This window comes from Schistocerca gregaria, chromosome 1 (assembly GCF_023897955.1).
Source record: "Schistocerca gregaria isolate iqSchGreg1 chromosome 1, iqSchGreg1.2, whole genome shotgun sequence".
NCBI lineage: Eukaryota > Metazoa > Arthropoda > Insecta > Orthoptera > Acrididae > Schistocerca > Schistocerca gregaria.
In genome coordinates this window covers 71,804,550-71,825,974 of record NC_064920.1, presented here as the reverse complement: position 1 = coordinate 71,825,974, position 21,425 = coordinate 71,804,550, and the positions used below count along the sequence as shown (strand labels likewise).

Here is a 21,425-nt window from a genome sequence, read left to right as displayed (position 1 = left end):
AGAGGACTCCAATTCACAGAAAATATGCTCATAGATAAAACTGAAAAAAAAAAGATAGACAAATCAAAATGAAAACCAAACGAACAGTGTAAATCTCGTAAGAGGAAAGGAAAGCAAGATCAGAACGGGTGAAACAATATTGAGCTAATAGAAATGCACAGAACATTAAAAACTGGTTGATTTAACGCGAAGTCGGGTGAAGCGAAAGTAGAAGACAGATGGCAACAGGTATGGAGACACAGTAACCAGACTCCGAGGTGGGCCACAGCCTCGCGATGTCCTTCGGAGGCCCGCAACAAGATCGCGGCCAGTGGCGGCTGCGCTGGAGGGGCGGTCGCGCCGGCCGTGACGTAGCCGCAGCCGGAGCCGCAGCCGGAGCGGCAGGGTCCGCGGACGCTGCGCCTCCGCCGTCAGTTGGACGCCGCCAGCCGCCAGGACACGCCATGGCCGACTCCCGGCAGAGGGGCGCGAGCGCGCGCAGCCGCGGTGAGTCCGGCCACTGCTCTGCTCTGCGCAGGCGCGCGCCGCCACGCTCGCTCAAGTGTCACCACGCTCCAAGTGTGCTTCTTTCGCTACTGTCGTCAAATCTTGGATTTGTTAGCGACACTTTCAACTGCTTCGAAATAAAATATCACAAGTTTTGCAGATGACAAACCAGTGCGATATCTGTTAAGGGAAGGACTGAGTCGCTTTTGGCAGCCACTTTATTAGTGAAAGATCCAAAAGCGTGACAACTAGAGTGCCACAGTGCTATCTGTGAATCTGAAGCGCAGTCGTATTTGTCAAACGGTGTTCCGTATTTTTACGAAGAAAAATGCTGCAAGAATTGTGCAAGGAATGAAATCTCCGTAAATTGTTCAAAACTTTAACAATGGGACTAAGAAGAGTGGTGTGGAAGTAGACAGTTCAGCTTTTACGGATAATATACTCACAATGAAACAAGGTGTTGAAACAGCAACACAACAGATTACTGTATTGAAGAAGTAGCAAAACAAACTGTGTTGCAAATATCTGATATATTTACGTATCTCCAAGCGCTAAAACGTTTCCAATGCTTCCGAAAAATATTTAAAGGATTGACCCAGCCTTCTTTGTCAAATTCTGCAACGAAATACTGTGTTAAAGAAAGGGGCAAAATAAATTGTCAGTGTGGATGAACACCAGGTAATACATCTTCTAAATACCTAAGACGAATCACTAAATTCTCGCTTTCAATTTAGCATTCTGTGTCGAATATCTCCTAGTTTTTTATGCAGTTCTTTTACAGTAGTGATTCTAAACACGTCCTGCCCGGAAGTTCCCTGCATAAGTTTTCCAGAGGAGTCTTGTGTTTCTACGTGTTTTGGTGCTCTTGGCAGCACTGGCCGTTGTGCAGAGCAGTGACAACAACTAACGTACGATACCCCTTTGTCAATTCTCTTACAAGTGCTCTGAAGGAAACGCTAGATTCCAGTAAGATATACCGAGCCGCAATTCCATGCCACGCCTTCGATATTTTTCAGAAACATCGTGGGGAACTATTTTGTCCAGTTTCGTGACAAAACTGTGTTTTTCTATCACAACAACGCCCTACACTTTTGCGATCTACATACTTTACTAATGGATGCTGTGCCTCGATATCGACGTCCATTTATGACATGTGCATGCTATCAGATTGTAAAAGTAACAACTCCACACAAGAGATTTAGACGTTAACGTACTACGGTTGGCCCTATTTATTGGCGAAAATTTTATATTTCTGGTGAAAATCACACTCGTCGAGAACCAGTACTTGCGGTTGACTTTCGTCTGTGTTCTGTTCATAAGAATACGCGGCTTGCTCCATGTAGGACGCAAAGTTCTAGCACGTTGATATAACCCAGGGTTACGTACGTCGTTTGCTGTGACGTGATGATCACAACCTTTATCATTGTTAACAGATAACTGCTACTCTCATTATATGCGCTCGTGGTAATGGCATGGATGAAACAAACGTTCTGGGTTATCAGTCATACAGCCAGGAATCCAATAAAAACAGATGGATAAGATGACTGCAAATGTTTATGCAATTTGATGTCTCACATTTTCTTGACGTGACTAATGGTATGCTTCCGGATACACAGCTGGATCGTTGTTTCCATTTATGCATTATATTTCTTCTGAAGAAAGCGACTGGTTCTGTCGTTGAAAAATTATGCATAAATGAAAACTACAGTTCGACTCTATGCCGTGAGGCATACCGTTAATATTGATCCTCTTATTCTGAACCAGGTCAGAAAAATGGAAATGCAATATGAAATACATCGTAAGTACAGGAATTCAACGCACTCTATTTATGTTTGTTGGAACGCACTGAATGAGACGTAAAGAAGAAGATCATCAATTGTAATTTTTGCCTTGTTTTCTGTCGTATGTCAGGTTTCATTGCCGTAGGTAATGCGATGCATATCAAGAGTTTATCGGCTGCGATAAGAGATAATTGGCGCGTAGCTGGCAGCTCGTGCCGCATCTGATAGAGCGAGAGGTTGTCCGTTCAAGATATAAACTTTTCACTGTACCATTTACGGGCCGATATAGTTATAACTATGGTTCTGCTTCTGAAAAGCGATCCACCGTAAATTTTGTTAAAAAATTAAAATAAAACTTTCTGAATGCAGCTGCATCGATTTTACAAAATTTTCCTACCAGTTTTGCAGTTAACAAATACTGTATTAGGCAAGAATTTTGCGATGATGATTCAAAGCAAATGTTAACAATGCATGCCTTTAGCCGTGTCCGAAGTAACAAATGGGTTGGCATTTGGTATACTCGGTAGCGCAGTTGGTTGCCCAATTCCACTGTTCTGGATTCGACGTGCAGAGCTTTCCATACACTTGTGCCATGCTTCGGTGAATTCCATTTTACCGCACTGTTTCCGCTGCAATGAAGCGCGCTACGCCCCTCTGCTTTCCCCTCTCTCTTTCCGACAGTATTGAATGTAGTGGACGGTCGACTCTCGCATGTGCTCAGTCTGTTGTCATGCACCTCGAGATTGTGGCCTCACCTTATTCCGCAGACAATGGCATTACGATCCCTCTGGCGGTTTTTATTTTACAGCCTCCGACTGGTCTTTCTGAATATATCTTATACTATATATCCGCACCGGTCGAAGCTGCACACAGACGAGACTCAGGGCTCCAACACGAGCAGCTCCACCTACGAATGCTCTGCAGGGGAATACGTCACAGTCTAGAATCTAGCGTATCAGCAAGGGCTTAGGAAAACCGTTTCACATTCGTGTATCCTCCCAGATTCACCTGAGATAAAACAGAGAAATCAACTGTTCATTCTTTAAAAATAAGGAGATCTTATACGCCGCAGAAAGGACTAATGTATTAAATATGTCAATGTTAGAAGGAAAATTTGAGCTCTCTTTTCCTATACGTGGCTGTGTGCTTCTTAGAGGTAAAATACGTACTATCGGACAGCTTTCTCTGCGTACACTGCTCTAAATTATATCATATTGGATATATTCGTTGAACTAAACAATTTATTATAAATGCTTTGGTGACATAAATATTGTTCCTAACGAAACGTCGTTCCATGCTGAACGTAAGCGCGTAATGACAGTCTTACTAGCTAAGTGCATTACACGCTTTCGAATTTGACGTTGCAGTGCAATTTCGCACACACGTAAATGAAATAAACAATTTATCAGCGATGATTTGGTAACCATCCAAATCACATAACATAAATTTTGTCTTCAAAAAATAACTTTATTCTTTATTTAAGCATGTGTTCAAACTGTTGACCACAGACTGAAACGCACATTTGCTATCCGCGTTCAAAAAACTGTGAACAGACGTAATAACAGTGGATATGGTAGAGCATGCGGAGGCGATTCGGCAAAACAAATCGTAGGGCGTAGTTGGGGCTTCGTCATAGACTGCGTCTCTGAGTGCTCCCAGATGAAAGAAATCGAGATGAATCAAGTCGGTGGACCTCGCAAGCCATTTGACTACAGAACTTCGTCCTGTCCAACGTCCAGGAAAGTTCTCATTCCGTATTTGCCTTGCAACACGGGAGGAGTGAGCTGGACAACCGTCGTGTTGCAGCCACATACATTGTCGAATATCCAGTGGTACCTCTTCTAGAAGAACCGGCAGAATTTTCGTCAGAAAGCGTCCGCACAATTCTCCATTTAGAATGCCAGAGATGAAGTAAGATCCCCACAGCGTAACTTCCTACGAAGCCGCACCAAACGTCTACAGACGGCCGAAGTGGCCGAGCGGTTCTAGGCGCTTCAGTCTGGAGCCGCGCGACCGCTACGGTCGCATGTTCGAATCCTGTCTCGAGCATGGATGTGTGTGATGTCGTTAGGTTAATTAGGTTTAAGTAGTACTAAGTTCTAGCGGACTGATGATGGTTCAAATGGCTCTAAGCACTTTGGGACTTAAAATCTGAGGTCATCAGTCCCCTAGAACTTAGAACTACTTAAACCTAACAAACCTAAGGACATCACACACATCCATGCCCAAGGCAGGATTCGAACCTGCGACCGTAGCGGTCGCGCGGTTCCAGGCTGAAGCGCCTAGAATCGCTTGGTCACACCGGCCGGCGGGACTGATGACCTCAGATGTTAAGTCTCATAGTGCTCATAGCCATTTGAACCAAACGTCTACGACCCACGGGCGTTAATGTTGCACCTGATGAAGCCAGTGTGGGTTTTCAGCTAGCCAGTAGTGCATGTTATGCAAATTTATATTCTCGTGGTTAGTAAATGTTCCTTCATCGGTAAAGAGCAAAGGCTGGAAAAAAATAGGGTCGTCACTCTGTTGCTGAAGGGCAAACCGACGAAATTCTATACGACGTTCGAAATCACTGTCGTCGAGTGCCTGATATAGTGACAGCAACAGAGATGGAAATTGTGTCGATGCAGGGTGCGAATGACATTCATCTGGCTGATTCCACATTCCTTGGCAGTATGCCTCGTGCCACTGTGCGGGTCCATTAGCGTCGTAGCCAGAGCAGCTCCTTCGTGTTCTCTGCCAGCTGCAGTCTTCCTTCATGTCCTCTTTTTTGACTGCAAGCGGCCCGTCCGCGCTAATGTCTTCAAAGCATATTTCGTGCAGTTGCTGGCGGGTCGTACATTGGCGATCCGAATAGTTAACCCTGTACCGCAGTACTGTTTTTACGCCATTTCTTTTACAGTCATCATATAAAAGTAGTATACCCAACTTCTCCTCATTGGTGTAGATGTCTGCACGCAACGAATGTTGAAGCAGGAACGAGCCGCCTGCAGTCCACAGACGTAAATAGGGAAATGTGTTGACATTCTGACACAGCGTAGCACGAGAGCTCTGCTTAGCTGTGTTTACACCACTAATGCCGATTCCGGGCCAAGTGCTCTAAAATTCTAGGATACTTCTCGGATTTTTTTACGACAAGTTTCAACATAAAAAAAAAGGTTCAAATGGCTCTCAGCACTATGAGACTTAACATCTGAGGTCATCAGTCCCCTAGAACTACTTAAACCTAACTAACATAAGGACATCACACACATCCATGCTCGAGGCAGGAATCGAACCTGCGACCGTAGAGGTCACGCGGTTCCAGAGTCAAGCGCCTAGAACCGCTCGGCCACTCCGGCCGGCGTTTCAACGTCAACATTAACAAATGCTATATCATTATAACTGCCTTCTCAAGAAGTATCGAATACAGTTATAAAAAGTATACGATTCCATTTAAACAGTGTACTTGCTTCATTATCTCCGTTGATACCAGCGCTAAAAACATTAACCAAACAATAAAAAAATTACGTGATCCTAGACGCTCTAACGTATACCGAAAACGGCTTTTCGATATAACTGTTCACGAAATAGAAGGGTATGACATCTTACGTGACTCACCCTGTATATAGACGGATATAATACTTAAAGTGTAAGATATAGTTTGTCAAATAGTAATGTTGCTAAAGAGGGTTGTGAAGATGTAGGCTTTTTTTTCCCGTAGCCACCTAAGATTTCGATCTTACACACTAGCCGAGATGAACACAACACGCAATTGCGTGGGGGCACTACCTGGAGGTAACTGGTTCGAATCCAGAAACTTGGAAACTTCTTTCGTCGTTATTTTGGATATCAACCGGGTGAGAGGACGATATGCAAATTTTCTGACCGTCAAATGCAGAGAGTTAAAGCCCAAAATTATCTCCTAGCAAGACCATTCAATGCAGTTGGCGTTTAACCGTCCGTCTGTTTGAGAAGTTAAAACCGGCGACCCTTTTGTACTTTTCGTCTGATATTCATAATCGCTCATAAAATCTCGGTATAAGTGTTCATTGCGGAAACAGATGAATATCTTACGTTACGGGAAGAAGTGAGTCTATGTCGCAGGGTTCAAATATGCATGGGGAACAAAAGTTAATGAAAATGGTAGGGCAGCGTTCTGAATTCCATAAACGGCTAGGAAGGCAACTAAGATTTCGGCGCACCCACGCTGCTGCCTCGTAAGGCCATAGAGACTCACACGTGTAACTTAGGAGTCTTGTAGCCTTGACAAAACAGGTTCTGACAAGAATGAGTCAGCTTCAGCAGGAGAATAGAAGAAGTTGGACATTTGCCGCGTGAAGCCTATGTTGAGTATTCCATGTCTGTAGCAGCCACCTCTACGGCCAAAGTGCCAAACTTTTAACTCTTCGTTAATATCAGAACTCACATTTCAGTGACACATTAGGCAACGGAGAACAGGCTACTGCTAGAAACTGGGAGCATTACAAATTGTCTTTGCCAAATCCCGTACTAAGGCACTAAGAAATATTACTCCAACCTCTAAAGCGAAAGCATTTCAGGTTCTGTGCAATATAGTCTCTTCGCACCGTCTGCCACAGACCAACATATACGTACGATATTCCATACTACTTATCGTATAACAGTTTACGAGGTTTTGAGGTACAACCGGTTTGCAGCAGCGCTAACTTACCAGCCCGGAGCGAACTGAAAAACAACTTTAGATTCACGAGGACACGGGAAAAACTATGGCCGTATCTCACTCGTAACTATGGCCACATAATTCACACAAAGAGGTACAGTAACCTTAGACCATCAATGATAAGGGGCTACTTATTTCCATGTTCCATAGGTAATATTCACGATAAACATTACGATGTGGCATGCGTTGATAGAACAAAAAAATGCATAGAGAACTGGACTAATATATTTATACGGCGACATGTTGGACATTCAAGTGATTGCTAATGTCTGTTCAAGGATTCATCGATAGTATATGAGTTGTTAAGGAGAGACAACTTTAGTGGACCTATGAAAACAGTTATGCTGTTGTCTGATATTTTATTTTGATAGGCGCATTGTCAAAGAGTTTTATAACTGCGGATTTCATTCTCTTCCGTTTTAAAGATAGATTCACTAAAGAGAGGTGCACACTAACTTATACATGAATATGTATAACTCTAACGGATTGCTGTTTATGTCATTAAAAGAAATATGTATTTAGATGATAACTGTGATGACAGCTATGGCTCTTATTGATCTTAGGATTACGTCCGCCAGGACTGCAGATGTTGAAACTCCTTCTTTAAAGCCTTAGTACAGTCCATCGCTTACCACAGTGGTGGTAAATGATAATTGTGATATTATATTTTAGAAGAGTAGGTAATACCGCAGCGTTCTTCGAACCAACAGCAGCATAAACTGTAAGTCAAGGTAAGCTTATTATGTAGCCAGTGCAGTGTACAGAGATGTATATATAGTTTAAGCAGGTTTTCTGGTCTCGCGGTCTTACTTTATGTTTATGTTCAACTTTTTTGGCCACTAATTGTTTTGTGATACAAATATTTATTTGAAAAGGCATACTTAAATACTACGTAAATATTTTTCGGCGGTGAACTGATGAGCCTATGCAGCAGAAAGTAGCGGTCAAAATATCTCTACGCAGGGTGTCCGACTAAACGGTTTGCACGACTGAGGGTGCAGTAGAGCTCTGCAGTTAAAAATTAAACATACGTGTATTATCATAATCATATTTTCTAAGGCGTGAACTTCGATAATCAAATTCCCCGAAGAGTACTTCAAAATGGCGGCCACTTGAAAACGTAGGTACCGAAAATCATTCTATTTTATGGCTTTAAAATGTAGATAAATAACAAACATTTGCTTTTTGAGGTTTACGCCAAAATTACAAGTGTACATTTAATTAAATCCAAAAGGGCATGCAATTAACCGAGTACATTTTTTTTAAACACGGGCACTAGTTTAACAAACGTTGTCTCTAGAAATACGCATTTAAAGTTTTAAATGTGATTTTTGTGAACATAACTTTAAAAACTTAGAACTTACCGTTAAACTGCTATGCCTGGGCCATACAGTAAACCTTCCTCTTCTTCGAAGATGTCATTTTCTAAAGCGCGGGCCTTTTCAGCTGCAATTCCAGCCTCGACGCTTCTCTGGAACGAGCGCCGGTCCCAACTCTTGAGGCGTTTCCCGTCGCCTGTCGTGGAGGCTGGGTAAGCCTTGGTGTCGACAACGACTGCAGTCCATGGTACTCACGACACCCTAAAATTCGTCGTTAAAAATGACGCACGCCCGACTGTTAGCACTCTGGACGACTTTTACTCTGTAAGACATGTGTTTTGAAGCAAGTGAGTAGACTGTTTCATTGGTCTGAGTAAAGGCTCCAAGTCGTCTTTCGAACAGTAATCGTGCTGTCGATCGTCATTCGTTGAAAGTACCGTCATTACCGCTTTTTTCATCTCGTTTTTTGGCGAAAGTGTTTATTTTGAGATCTGTTGGGCAAGTACAACACCTATATCGATATTTTTTTTCGTCGACCTAGGATGTTACACTACCTTTACAGAGAAGGGAGATATCGATCGAAGTCGTGAGCGGCCGAAGCGCTGAGAGGGCTAGAGCAGGCGTATGCGCCATCTGAAACGTGTTTTATCCGAGAAAATCCTTTGCCTCACATATTCTTAAGGCTACAAGGAGTCAACATACGCAAAAAATGTTGTTTTTTAATCTCGTCACCGGAAAAACCTCTTAGTACAGCACTTGACAGTTCGATGAACTTTGTCACACTTACGCCTTTAATTACAAATTTAACTTATCTTGGAGAACCATTCATTAATTTCAGACATCCTGGAGCAATTACATAATCACAGTAGCACCCTGCTGTTCTCCATACATTTAATAGTAACACGAATTATACACAATAAGCGGAGCGTTACCAATGAGAACAGCTAACTTACCACGTAAAACGCCAGGATATCAAATTCTTCACAATCCGACCAAATAAACGCTGTGGGTCTTCCTCTCAAATGAAGTGACCATAAGAACCTCATCTTAGCTAGTGTTAAATTTCACCTTAGTTAACAGTAGTGACTTCCGCGTCGTGAAAACGGTTTGTATATTTTAAGTAGAACACATCTTTTTTATTTTAAAATAAGTGGATAATCGTGCTTTACCCCTATAAAACCTCGAATGCACATAATGATTAACGCATGCAGTTCGCAATCTATATCATGTATTTGAATGAATAATGATTAATTGTACAATGTACACGTCTTTGTTCAAGTTATTCAAAGAACTGTTAATCTTGAAGGGGATTTTCAGAATGCAGCGAAGCATGCTATCCTGTGTAACTTCTTGTTGACCGGTTCTCGAACGCGGAACTTCCGCGGGCAATGCCCCTACTAAACAAGAACTGGCAAATCTGAAGCTGTGAACAGGATTTTTTTTGCACGTCTCCTTTGTGGCGCAAACGGCCTTCAGTATTCGGTACGAACTAAAATGTTTTATTCGGTTACCATCAGAATCGAGTTCATGTTACTATAAAGTACTCCATGCCGGTTTTAGATTTTTTAAAGGTTTATTTCCTACGAGATGTGGGTAACCCCAGCGAAAGCTATTGCAGAATCGTGTCATGTTTTCTGATTCACTGCCAGACAGGTTGAGAGTCTTATGACGGAGATGCGCAGTGGGCGTGCACAGGAGACTCTTAAAATTTTGCTGTACAGTGAAAGAACGGGGAACATTCAGATGATGTGGGTATGGTTTACTTTTATTTCGAAGAGAATTCTGTCGCAGATTGAAATAGCTGAACCCAACGCATGTGTGTGCACAGGTGTACGTACGTGGAGAAGCACAGGTAGCTGTGAAACAAGGTGCATTCGGATTTAATTGTCTTCGAACCGCTTTCTTCATAAGAACGACGTTAATCGCTTCATCAGCGAAGCCAACCGCAAGTTCGAGAGGCCTAGTTAACGAAAAGTGGTGCAAATGAAATCACTTAGCAATATGAATGTCGCAGTGTCTCTCTAACAGAAAACAAACATCCTTCCGAGGCGCTTTTCCTCTTTTCTTGAGGCAGACGTAATACAAGTCATGCTTAGACCTCAAATCAGAAACTGCTATACGTTTGTTATGATGTATGATGATGATCGGCTGACGAATTTCCACAAACAGAAAGTTGAACACCGACACACAGTTCTGTCGTAAGCCGCTTTACAAGCACGGCCGAGGCGGCCGCTGAGCGAAGAAAGCGTGCCGAGCACGTCAGCTCTCCGTGTGTCGGCTCAGAACTGTCCGTGTCTCCTCCCACAGCCGCGACTCAAATGCCTTATTGTTTGTGATGCAAAAGTGCTGGAAAAAGTCGGCGTGCGATTAAAAGACAGAACTGCCTTCGCAGAAAACTAGCTGAATTTATTTTCAACGTTCCTGTGCACACGAGTCCTAAAACGTAAAACAAATATTTTCGTGACGTATAGTTCCACAGCCTTAGTAAAATGTTTAAAATATGTCAATGTCGTGCTCCAAAATAATTATACTTACTACTTGTTATACAGATCGATTCTTGCGAAGAAGACAACAGGAACCAGCCACTGTCAATAATGCTGTTTATTTTTACAAATAGCGCCGTTAATGGTTTCGAACTGACAGGTTCATCTTCAGACAGCTGTTCACGTTTAGTTATATGTTTGTTGACGTTTATACTAGTTTTCGGCTCTTTATTCCCCTTTTGCAGTGAATGTTACTTAGGGTGATGGTGTCTTACAGAAAATCGATGTGAGAGACGGCCTATTTACCTGTAACTGTACCTAATAACGATTGAAAACCACGTAAATAAATCTCGAATATAGAAATATTTTAACTTTAGGTTACGTATGTCGAAAATCTCGCTTTGTTATGTTGCATAACTTTCGGTGTAAATACAAAATGTTCAAATGTGTGTGAATTCCTAAGGGACCAAAAGGCTGGAGGTCATCGGTCCTTAGACTTACACACTACTTAAACTAACTTAGGCTGAGAGCAACGCACACACCCATGCCGGAGGGAGGACTCGAACCTCCGGCGGGAGGAGCCGCGCAATCCGTGACATGGCGCCTCAAACCACTCGGTCACTCAGCGTGGCGAGTACCCTAGAGCATCACAAGTGTGCTACCAATTCCGGATTTCGGGTACTGGTGGTAAGGGCACTTTTAGATAAGTTGCGAAGCTGTTGTGAGCTGGAAATGCTAGCGGAGCAGTTATCCCGCAGGCGAGGCACTCGCACACGTTCCAGCCGGGTTCCAGTATTGCCCCGGCTCAGGCTGTTCTGCTGCCCGTCCGTCACGCCAATAAAGCGATATAGCGGCGGATGGCGCGCGCCCGCTCTGTGAGCAGCAGAGCAAAAAAAGCTGGCCAGGTACGGCCGCGGGCCGAGGTAACGGTGCACGTCACACAGCCGGCACCCGTCTGATCTGGAGCCAGGCCGTAACGCTACACGGACGCACAGCGCTTCCTTCACCGCATACGAAGGGCATCATTCTGGCGAAACTGTTGTTATCGGCACGACAGATGACTGAGGAGGACGATGAACGTCTGCACTCGATCGTGTTCGAAATGCTGGCCGCAGCGGCGGTGCCATTAAGGCAGCGTGTTTATTGCTACTGGCGAACACGGCGGAAACGAATTCGCATTGCAGTACTTAGTTTCCTCCAAAACTACTGCTTTAATATTCAATAACAACATTAATATTACGGATGACTTCGCTGGCAATACATACACTATAATTCGAGACATTTTGTTTGTTCTAGACGGAAATGTAGCATTTGAAAGCAAATTGCCTGTTACACCATGATACAAGAAACGGTGAAAATTGTTGGTGCAAGATCGAGTGAAGAAGGTGGGGTCCGGAATGACTTCCCAACCCAACTCCTGTGTAGTGCTTTTTGTCTGTCTAGCGGGACGCGGGCGGGCGTTATCGTGGACTACCATGATTTGACGCAGTCTTCCTGCTCCTTGTTCTCGGACTGCGTCTGCATGACGTCTCAGTTGTTAACATGTGTCAGCAGTGATGGTTACACCACGAGAAGCAATTCCTAGTACACCACACCGTCGCTGCTCCACCAGACGCATAACATTATCTCTTGTGGACGCGCGCGGGTCGGTTGCTGCTTTGTTTGGGCTCAGTCATTCCTTTCTACTTTTATGTTAGCACGAAGACATCATTCCTCGTCACCCGTAACGATACAGCATTGGCATTATAATGAAAAAGCGAGATGCACCCGCTGATTGTTGTGATTTTGGCTAAGAGCACGCGGTAACCATACACACGATTTTTGAAACTTACTCACTGCAAGCAAACGCCGCACGATGGTGGAATGACCGCAATTCATCACATTTACTCATTCTCGAGTACACTCCTGCATCACTGTGAAGTAATGTGTTTGAACAACCTTCATCAAACGCCGAAGATCTTCCTGAACGCGGAAAGTCACTGATGTAAAACGATCCTGCTTGAAACAAGAAATGATTTTTATGACGTGGTCTGTCCAGTGGAATTATCAGCATACTCGCCGCAATTGTCTCTCGTTGCCCCCGTTGCTGTCACCCATCTGTCGAAATCAAACAGAAGAATATGTCAGAAATGCTCCGATTTCTCCACTTGGCATACGATATCCTAGCGTCCACAGCTCCGTCCACTATCTCCAAATGACAAAAAGACAATATGTAAACTCAAATAGCAACAATGAACTACAAATAAGAAATGACAATCGATACAGAAACCTGTACCAACCGCAATGCAAAACAATAGTAATACAAAACAAAAACGCTATGAACTTATGCACCAACGTAGTGCTTTTTAAATGTGAAAAAATATAATGAAAGTGTATTTACGGAGTTCTACTTTCACTAAAGTCAGGTTCTGTCACAGTCTAGGTCTGTTGGAACCATTTGTCGACATGTTAATAGTGGTCTTGTGATTTTCGAGGTTTGAGGGGTATTAGGCTTCCTATTGCCTATCGCGTTGCGAAAAGAGATGTTCAATCACATAGACAACTTTAACAGAATATGTGTTCGATTTTATAATGATTTCTGTAGACGGAAATACACAAATCATAACATAATTATTCATTACGCGTGAGATATTAATCAGTACGCCTAATTTAGAAAAAATACCATAACTTTTGCTTCTCGTTCATTGCGCACTGATAACTAACATTCGTCCATCTGTCACTGGGTAGGGACGGACATTCACTTTTCGTCTCGGAGTTTTAAGTTTCCAACCATCCTTCTCACCTGTATCTGTGACATTTTCAGCACTTCATTTGCTTTCCAGATCTCAAGGGCATGAAATCAAATTATGGATCATATTACATCTGCTTCTATCGTAAAAATGTCTTGGGAACATAAAACAGAAAGTCAACATGTATAACGCTCTATCATGTTTTTTAATAATACACCAGTAACCGCCGTACCGATGACTCTAAAAGTCGACCTCCCATGTTAGTAGTAAAGAAGTAACTCACGTAATGTCTGATGAACAGCGAAAGTGTAGTAAGTGACGAACTTTTTGGTTTCGTTATCTTATGGAGGGTGTCAATAAGAAAAAGTTTCCAAAACATTTCAGAGTATCTGTAAAGTCTGTTGGAGGTCGCTAAAGTGCTCTCATTCTCAGATACCGGAAGAATATAGTCTGAGTAATCTCCGCGCCTGAGGACATACACATAGTTTGTAATCTTAATATTTACTTGATTCTGTTACATCTTTATGATGTGGCGGTTCTCGTGACTAATGGTCTGAAAGGTTGGATCTAAAACATGAAACTCCAGACTAAAGTGTCTGACCGTCAACTTCAAGTTGTGTAAATTGTTCAGAAAAAGGGGCCCAACCTAAAAATTCCCCATTATGCGCAACGGATCCAGTGGATAAAGCCTCACTGCAACGATGAATTTTCAACTGACTGTCTATACTCACGTACGTCCTACAATTTTTAAAATTTCCGCCATTCCAGACGAATAACAATTCCAACGAGTAAACGGCTCTCCCTACTATACAGGGTGTTACAAAAAGGTACGGCCAAACTTCCAGGAAATATTCCTCACACACAAAGAAAGAAAATATGTTATGTAGACATGTGTCCGGAAACGCTTACGTTCCATGTTAGAGCTCATTTTATTACTTCTCTTCAAATCACATTAATCATGAAATGGAAACACACAGCAACAGAATGTACCAGCGTGACTTCAAACACATTGTTACAGGAAATGTTCAAAATGTCCTCCGTTAGCGAGGACACATGCATCCACCCTACGTCGCATGGAATCCCTGATGCGCTGATGCAGCCCTGGAGAATGGCGTATTGTATCACACCCTTCCACAATACGATCACGAAGAGCCTCTACATTTGGTACCGGGGTTGCGTAGACAAGAGCTTTCAAATGCCCCCATAAACGAAAGTCAAGAGGGTTGTTGTCAGGAGAGCGTGGAGGCCATGGAATTGGTCCGCCTCTACCAATCCAGCGGTCACCGGATCTGTTGTTGAGAAGGGTACGAACACTTCGACTGAAATGTGCAGGAGCTCCATCGTGTATGAACCACATGTTGTGTCGTACTTGTAAAGGCACATGTTCTAGCAGCACAGGTAGAGTATCCCGTATGAAATCATGGCGGTGAATCGAGGAAGTACAATACATACTGACGAAACTAAAATGAGCTCTAACATGGAAATTAAGCGTTTCCGGACACATGTACACATAACATCTTTTCTTTATTTGTGTGTGAGGAATGTTTCCTGAAAGTTTGACCGTACATTTTTGTAACACCCTGTATATATCAAGCTTTGGACGAGAAGTAGATCGCACAGTATTGTAATAATTGGACATAATAAGTCACCATACAGTCACTCAGAGCCTCTCATCGCGTATAAGAAAAACAATGAATGGCTACGCAGCCAAATCTTGCCCACTCGTACATTCTGAAACTACTATTGCAGTCACTGTGCCTCATGGTAACTCATTAACCTCCATCTGTGTCAAATAACCTGTTAAGTGCAATATTAACTGAAGAATAGAAATCGAAAACGTTCTAAGTGTCAAAGGTCACATTTGTCAACAGAATGAAAAAAAAAACGAATGTACCTCTATTCCAGTATCTTTCGGGTCTGTATCTGGGGATAACGGAATATCTGATGCTCCGGGAAAACTTTAGGAACACAACGCAGCTCTACTTGTACATAACTGAGAAGGTATTCTGATACCGCAGAGTTATTCAGCTCACCACACCTCCAGAAAAAAAAATAATAATGCTTTATTAAGAACGTTCTAACAAATATACTGGAAAACCGATTGCGCCCAAGTGCCTAGTCGAAAATTTGTGTTTCACGTGCAACTATTACTGATGGCTAAGTTTTATTTGTGATGATACACGTACAGAAATAAAGCGATAAGTTTTTAACTAGTAGAACTGAAGTCAACAAAAACTATTTCTCGTATCTTCTATATTTTGCGAAGCGAGAGTGATGCAGTGTTTGGCACAATGACGCCATCTAAAACCACATGTTTGAAACACTTCCTCCGTGATTTGGCACTTGGATCAAGTCTAGGGATATGCAACAGAGTACCGAGAACACAACAGCACCGAAAACGCGTTTAGTAGAAAAAACGGCTCTCACAACGTTTTCCACTTCCGCGCTTCAATTATTTTGGTGTGGTGCAACTAAAAACATTACGTCAGCGAGGAATGGACGCGGGGCTACGACTGGCTGTGACGCTGCTGTGGGCTGCAGAAGACCCCGGCAGGCACGTCGTCAGCAGCGGCCGCCCTCTTGTGATCGTTTGTCGCCCGGCTGCCAAGCTCCCATGTACGAGTCGCTGCGTGCCATCTCGTACACTCTTGGGTGATGACGTGAAGCATATTTATCACGAACATTAATAAAATGATTTCCCCCCACCTACATCTGCTTTTATTTGACTCAACAAACGTTTTCAATGCAATGACTTGGTGTTATTACTTTAAATCGGGGGGAAAAACCCGTCCACGCTCGATGTAGCTGTAGCGTTACGAATGTAAGATTATACCTCTTAATGATTAGATTATAACAGTAATTTAAATTTTTAAATTCGGTCAATAATTATATGAAAGTAATATTGTAAGATTGTTCCCACAATACTTTTAAGACAAACAAAGATAAAATTATTGAAGAAATCAATCGCAATATAACAGAAAATTGGACAGACCTCGCGAAGGCAATCCGGAATGCAATCCGTTAGGGGTCTACCTCATAGGAATCTCGTAGATTGTGGAACGCAACTTGTGATGGTGCATTTTAATGTAGAATCCAGGTCTTTCAGATTTTTATCAATGGCAGAACAACAGACACATGGATTTCCACAAAGTCCTGAAACACTACTCGAAAGAAAATAGGAGAATGAAAACGCATACGACAAAATAGACTAAATGAAATCGAGGAAGGCTTGAAGAAAAAACCAGAAATTGGTATAGTAAACTTAGCGAAAATATGAAAAGTATCAGCCTTCAGATATATTTTCAAAAGAACTGGCGGATCGCTGGAAACAAATATTAAGGAAATAGCAGAATCCTTAAAAATTACTTTGATAAACTCCTTAAGTGCGAGAAGCTTAAGGAAAAATTACACTTCAATAAAACAGTGCAAAATCCAGATTCGAAACAGCCTACAATTACAGAGGTAGAGGAGATTATAAAACATCAAACAAACAACAAACCCCAAGAGAAAGCAGCGTTATTCCAAGATCTGGGAACTCAAAGACCAAAACATCACAAAGAAAATTAAAAAATTCTCACAGAAATGTGGAGTAGAGAGACAATTCCACTGGAATGGAACTGTGGGTTGATTGACCCACTGCACAGAAAGGCGACAAGACATACCATAATAATTACAGACGTTTCTCATTATTACCGATCAGCTACAAAATTCCCTCCAAGGCATCACTCGACAGACTAGGACGACGAGCTATACAAACATAGATGAATAACCAGCAGGCTTCAGAAAAGGAAGATCCAGTAATAAAGATTTGGAATCAGCGGAAACTCCTGAAGGTGATACGGATGAACAACACTGTAGTGACATTCGTAGATTTTAAAAAGGCTTACGACTCCATAGACAGGCGGACTCTCTTTGACACACTAGAAGAATATGGAATAAACAGAAAAACTAGGACACTCATATAACACAATAAAATTTGTAGGAGAAATCTCAGACCCATTCGAGATACATACTGGGGTCATACAAGGAGATGTCTCTCATCGCTTTTATCTAACATTATACTGGACGAAATTATCAAATAATCGGAAGAAAAGTAAAAGGGGTTCAGTTGGGAAGAACATGTGCAAACAAGACAATCACAAGATACCTGGCATTTGCAGACGACCTGGTAATATTCAACAAGAATAGACAAGAAGCACTGGAGTAGCATGAAGTCTCTGACAAAACGGGTCTAAGGACATCATACGAGAAAAAGTGATACGTGGAAACAAAGAACAGCATCATCCATGACACGTACACAAAATACGAAAAGGTTTGCAGAGTGGAAAAATTCCAATCTCTTGGAGAATATATACAAATAGGAGGATCAAACGAGGCATCCAAGGACGCTCTGCAATAAAAGAAACTTTTCAAGACAGGTAAAACTCGGGCACTACAACACAGTTGTACTACTAGAAGTATTCTAAGCTTCAGAAGCGACCAAACTTGGAGCATCAGGTATCACGGACACAGATAAAATAGACCGTAAAGTCCTCAGAAAATTTTTGTAGCAGTACACAGAGATGGCGTATGGATGAAAAGACCAACCAAAGAATTATACTAAAACACAGACATGAAAACACTAACATTCTGTGGTCACAGACATGGAATGAACAACAAACTCGCATGAAGGGTTACTGATGTAGTAAACGGTTTAATGAAGAAGACCAGTTGGTTTGAAGGAATAGAAGAAGGCCTAAAACAAGCAGGAATCAGCAGGAAAATGACATATGATAGAGACTAATTTAGAAATAAATTTATGAATACGAAATCTGAAGTAAGAGAAGGGAAGAAAACAGGGAAAATATGGCCGGAGCAATGGAAACAGAAACTCAGTCAAAGAATGAAGAGATCTGGGATGAGAAAAAGAAGAAAGAAATAAGAAAAAAAGAATAATCACGTAACATTCAAGATAATCAATGTATTAAGGACAAAAATGTGTAATAATAAATAACAATGAAGTGAATAACAAAAATCCAGTTTTTGTTGTCGCTGGAAGCCGTTATACAAAGAGTAACGGGTGTAAGTGCAGATGATTTTGTATGTGGTAAGAACATTAGTGCGTTGCTTGGTTTTTCTCTGCATATAACAGTTTTTCCGCAAACACGTCACATTATTTTTACCTGATGTCTTCTGCACGGCGGTAACTGCACTGTCAAACGGACTACACATGTCGGTATTGCTTCTGCGCATCCTCACTTCAACGTTTGACCTGCCGTCCAGGGAAAGTAAGCAACGATGGCGTGCTCTTACCAGGCACTGACCAGCCTAAAAACGTACGACTTGTAAAAGCAATAATTATTAGTCTGCAAATGACGGAAACGCTGATGTAATTTTGCTCAGGAGACCGTCCTCGGTCACCAGTAGAAATAGCTGCACCTGCACCCTTTACACCCCGTGTAGACAACTTGCAACAGGCGCCGGGTGACCGTTTTAGCAGTTTAGTAATACAGATAGTGTTTTAGGATAGCAAGAAGAATAGGGTGTAAATTCTTTCTAGCGATTTGACACATCTTCGCAAGTCCACTAGAACATGGTGGGGTGATAACTTTAGATGGCTGCACCATATTGCGCACTCCTAAGCTTTTCTGCGAATGCAGTCCTAAGTGGTGAAGAGGGCCTGCGCTGTAAAGCGGCCGTGCACTTATTGCCGGGATGATCGAGACAAACCTACGTCGCGCAGCGTCAAACCCAGAAGCTTCTGCAAATAACTAACATTCTGAACCTGGGTCTATGTGATAGTGAAGAAAATAAAATCAGTGATCGCTCCATTGAATTTTCTGAAAGTAACCTGCCTGTCGCAGGAGAACACTACGAAATACCGTATATCACGAATCATCCTAAATTTTTGATTCTGTAGCTTGGGGTGTATTATTCGAAAGAATGTGTTATGAGAAGATCTGAAGTTAAATTTGCAGAAAAGCAGAAGGTTACCTTTGTCAGCAGCATTGAAAATGCAAATATTCTTTTTTTCTTTTGAATATACATAATGTGAGTGGCGTGTCACCTCAAAGCCTAATTACTGATGTAACTCCCTCTGTTGATGCATACAATACTGAACTAGAATACTTATTACAGAAAGCTTTTTAAAAAAATGTGCAATTTATTAGAATCTAGGACAAGCCTCCACTCGCACAGCAAAAATATTCGAAATTCATATCGGACTGACGAAAATAATAGCAATGTACAATGTTTGATAAAGCAGGCTATCACTTTAATCATACTCAACGCAGTGGTCGTCCGCACACACCAATTTCCGTATCTACGAAATGTTTTAGCACAGCGGTTACAAACTTTCAGGGGAGAACAGAGTACACCTAGGCCAGTGATCATCAAATTGCGGCCCGCATCGAGTATTGTCGTTGCCTGCGGTTCTCAGCCGTAATTTTTATAATAATAAGCGCCTAGCAACTAACAGCCGAATCCAATAACGTCACCTAACGTTAGGAGCTACTTAAGAGTATAATGTTGGTGCTCGGTAACAAACAAAAAATACTTACACAGACAATAAACAATACCTCAATATGCTTAATTTCGGCTGACATTGGTGAATGCGCCCGTGGTCTTAGCAATGTTGGCCGCATACCTCAGTGGCAGAGGGGAAAGCCAGCATGACCACTGCGGGTTCAAAAATGGTTCAAATGGCTCTGAGCACTATGGGACTTAACAGCTGTGGTCATCAGTCCCCTAGAACTTAGAACTACTTAAACCTAACTAACCTAAGGACATCACACACATCCATGCCCGAGGCAGGATTCGAACCTGCGACCGTAGCAGTGGCACGGTTCCGGACGGCGCGCCTAGAACCGCTCGGCCACCGCGGCCGGCTACCACTGCGGGGTTCAGAGGACGTGAGAGGGGGAGTGTTTTATTGTTTGCCTTCCAACACTGGTAACTCAAGGGCGCGGGCGACCAGTACCGATCAACTGCTATGGTATAAACTCTAACAGGAAAATAACACCGATTCGTCAGCACACAGTGCAGAGATAGTCATCATCAAAGGAGGAGGAACTGTTGTAATACAGAACAGGGAGTAGAAGAAACTGGGATTTACATCATTTATCGACCACTTTTGATGGCGTTTCATATTTAATAATGAATTTAAATATGAATACAAATACTACTATTAGTCAGAGTCATTCGCATACACAGAAAAACCAACAACACTTTATCACGCGACTATAGCGTGGCAGCTGTCTGAAACAGACGACAGTCAACACGAATGATTTTTGGAAGGGTGCCGACTTTTAATAGTCAGTACGTGGTTGCCAGCGACCACATTCTCGCGCCCTTCCTGTAGCTGGTTTACTGGAGGCTCATTATGTACTAATTTATGCAGGTCACATGTTAATAACAAGATCGGCAGCCCCAAGTGCCGCCAAATAATGTCCGTATTGGCTCCTGATCAAACTCGTTTGACGATCACAGACATACACGATGGGAAATCACATAGTAATGCACAGTCGGAAACGCTTTCCTGGCGCCGTGATGACGGCACAGAACACAAGACAGGACGGAGACGAACAGGGTGAGAAAGTATGTTTATTATCCTTAGCACAGATAAAATGCTTGGCCGGCTTTGACGGAGCATACATTACAACCATGATGTGAGCCGTCACGTGAATGCAACGTATCTCCAATATTGGATCGGCCGGGGTGGTTCGGTGCATCGGCCTCGAGAGCGCCAGAACTCACTTGCCTTGACTGCCTCCTCTGAGGATACGACAAGCCGATGGTGAAAGAAACCCCCATTAACAGTGCTGAGGAACTTGCACGTATCGTGGCAGCTGGTGGGGAACTTCAGGACACGACCTGTGTTTTCCAGAACATCACATTTTCCGAGCACCCGAAATGTGAGGCCTGCATCACTATCCGGAATCGAATCTTCGAACACCTCCATTAATGAC

General features: G+C 42.6%; 1 protein-coding gene across 1 annotated transcript in view; it reads left to right on the top strand.

The window, feature by feature from the left end:
- The first annotated feature begins 238 nt into the window (after window positions 1-238).
- The window catches only part of LOC126331791 (uncharacterized), a 155,605-nt gene continuing 134,418 nt past the window's right edge, over window positions 239-21,425 (top strand). The window contains exon 1 of the mRNA XM_049996526.1: window positions 239-486. Coding sequence (XP_049852483.1) covers window positions 276-486 — 211 coding nt within the window. The 5' untranslated portion in view covers window positions 239-275. The remainder of the gene's footprint in view (window positions 487-21,425) is intronic.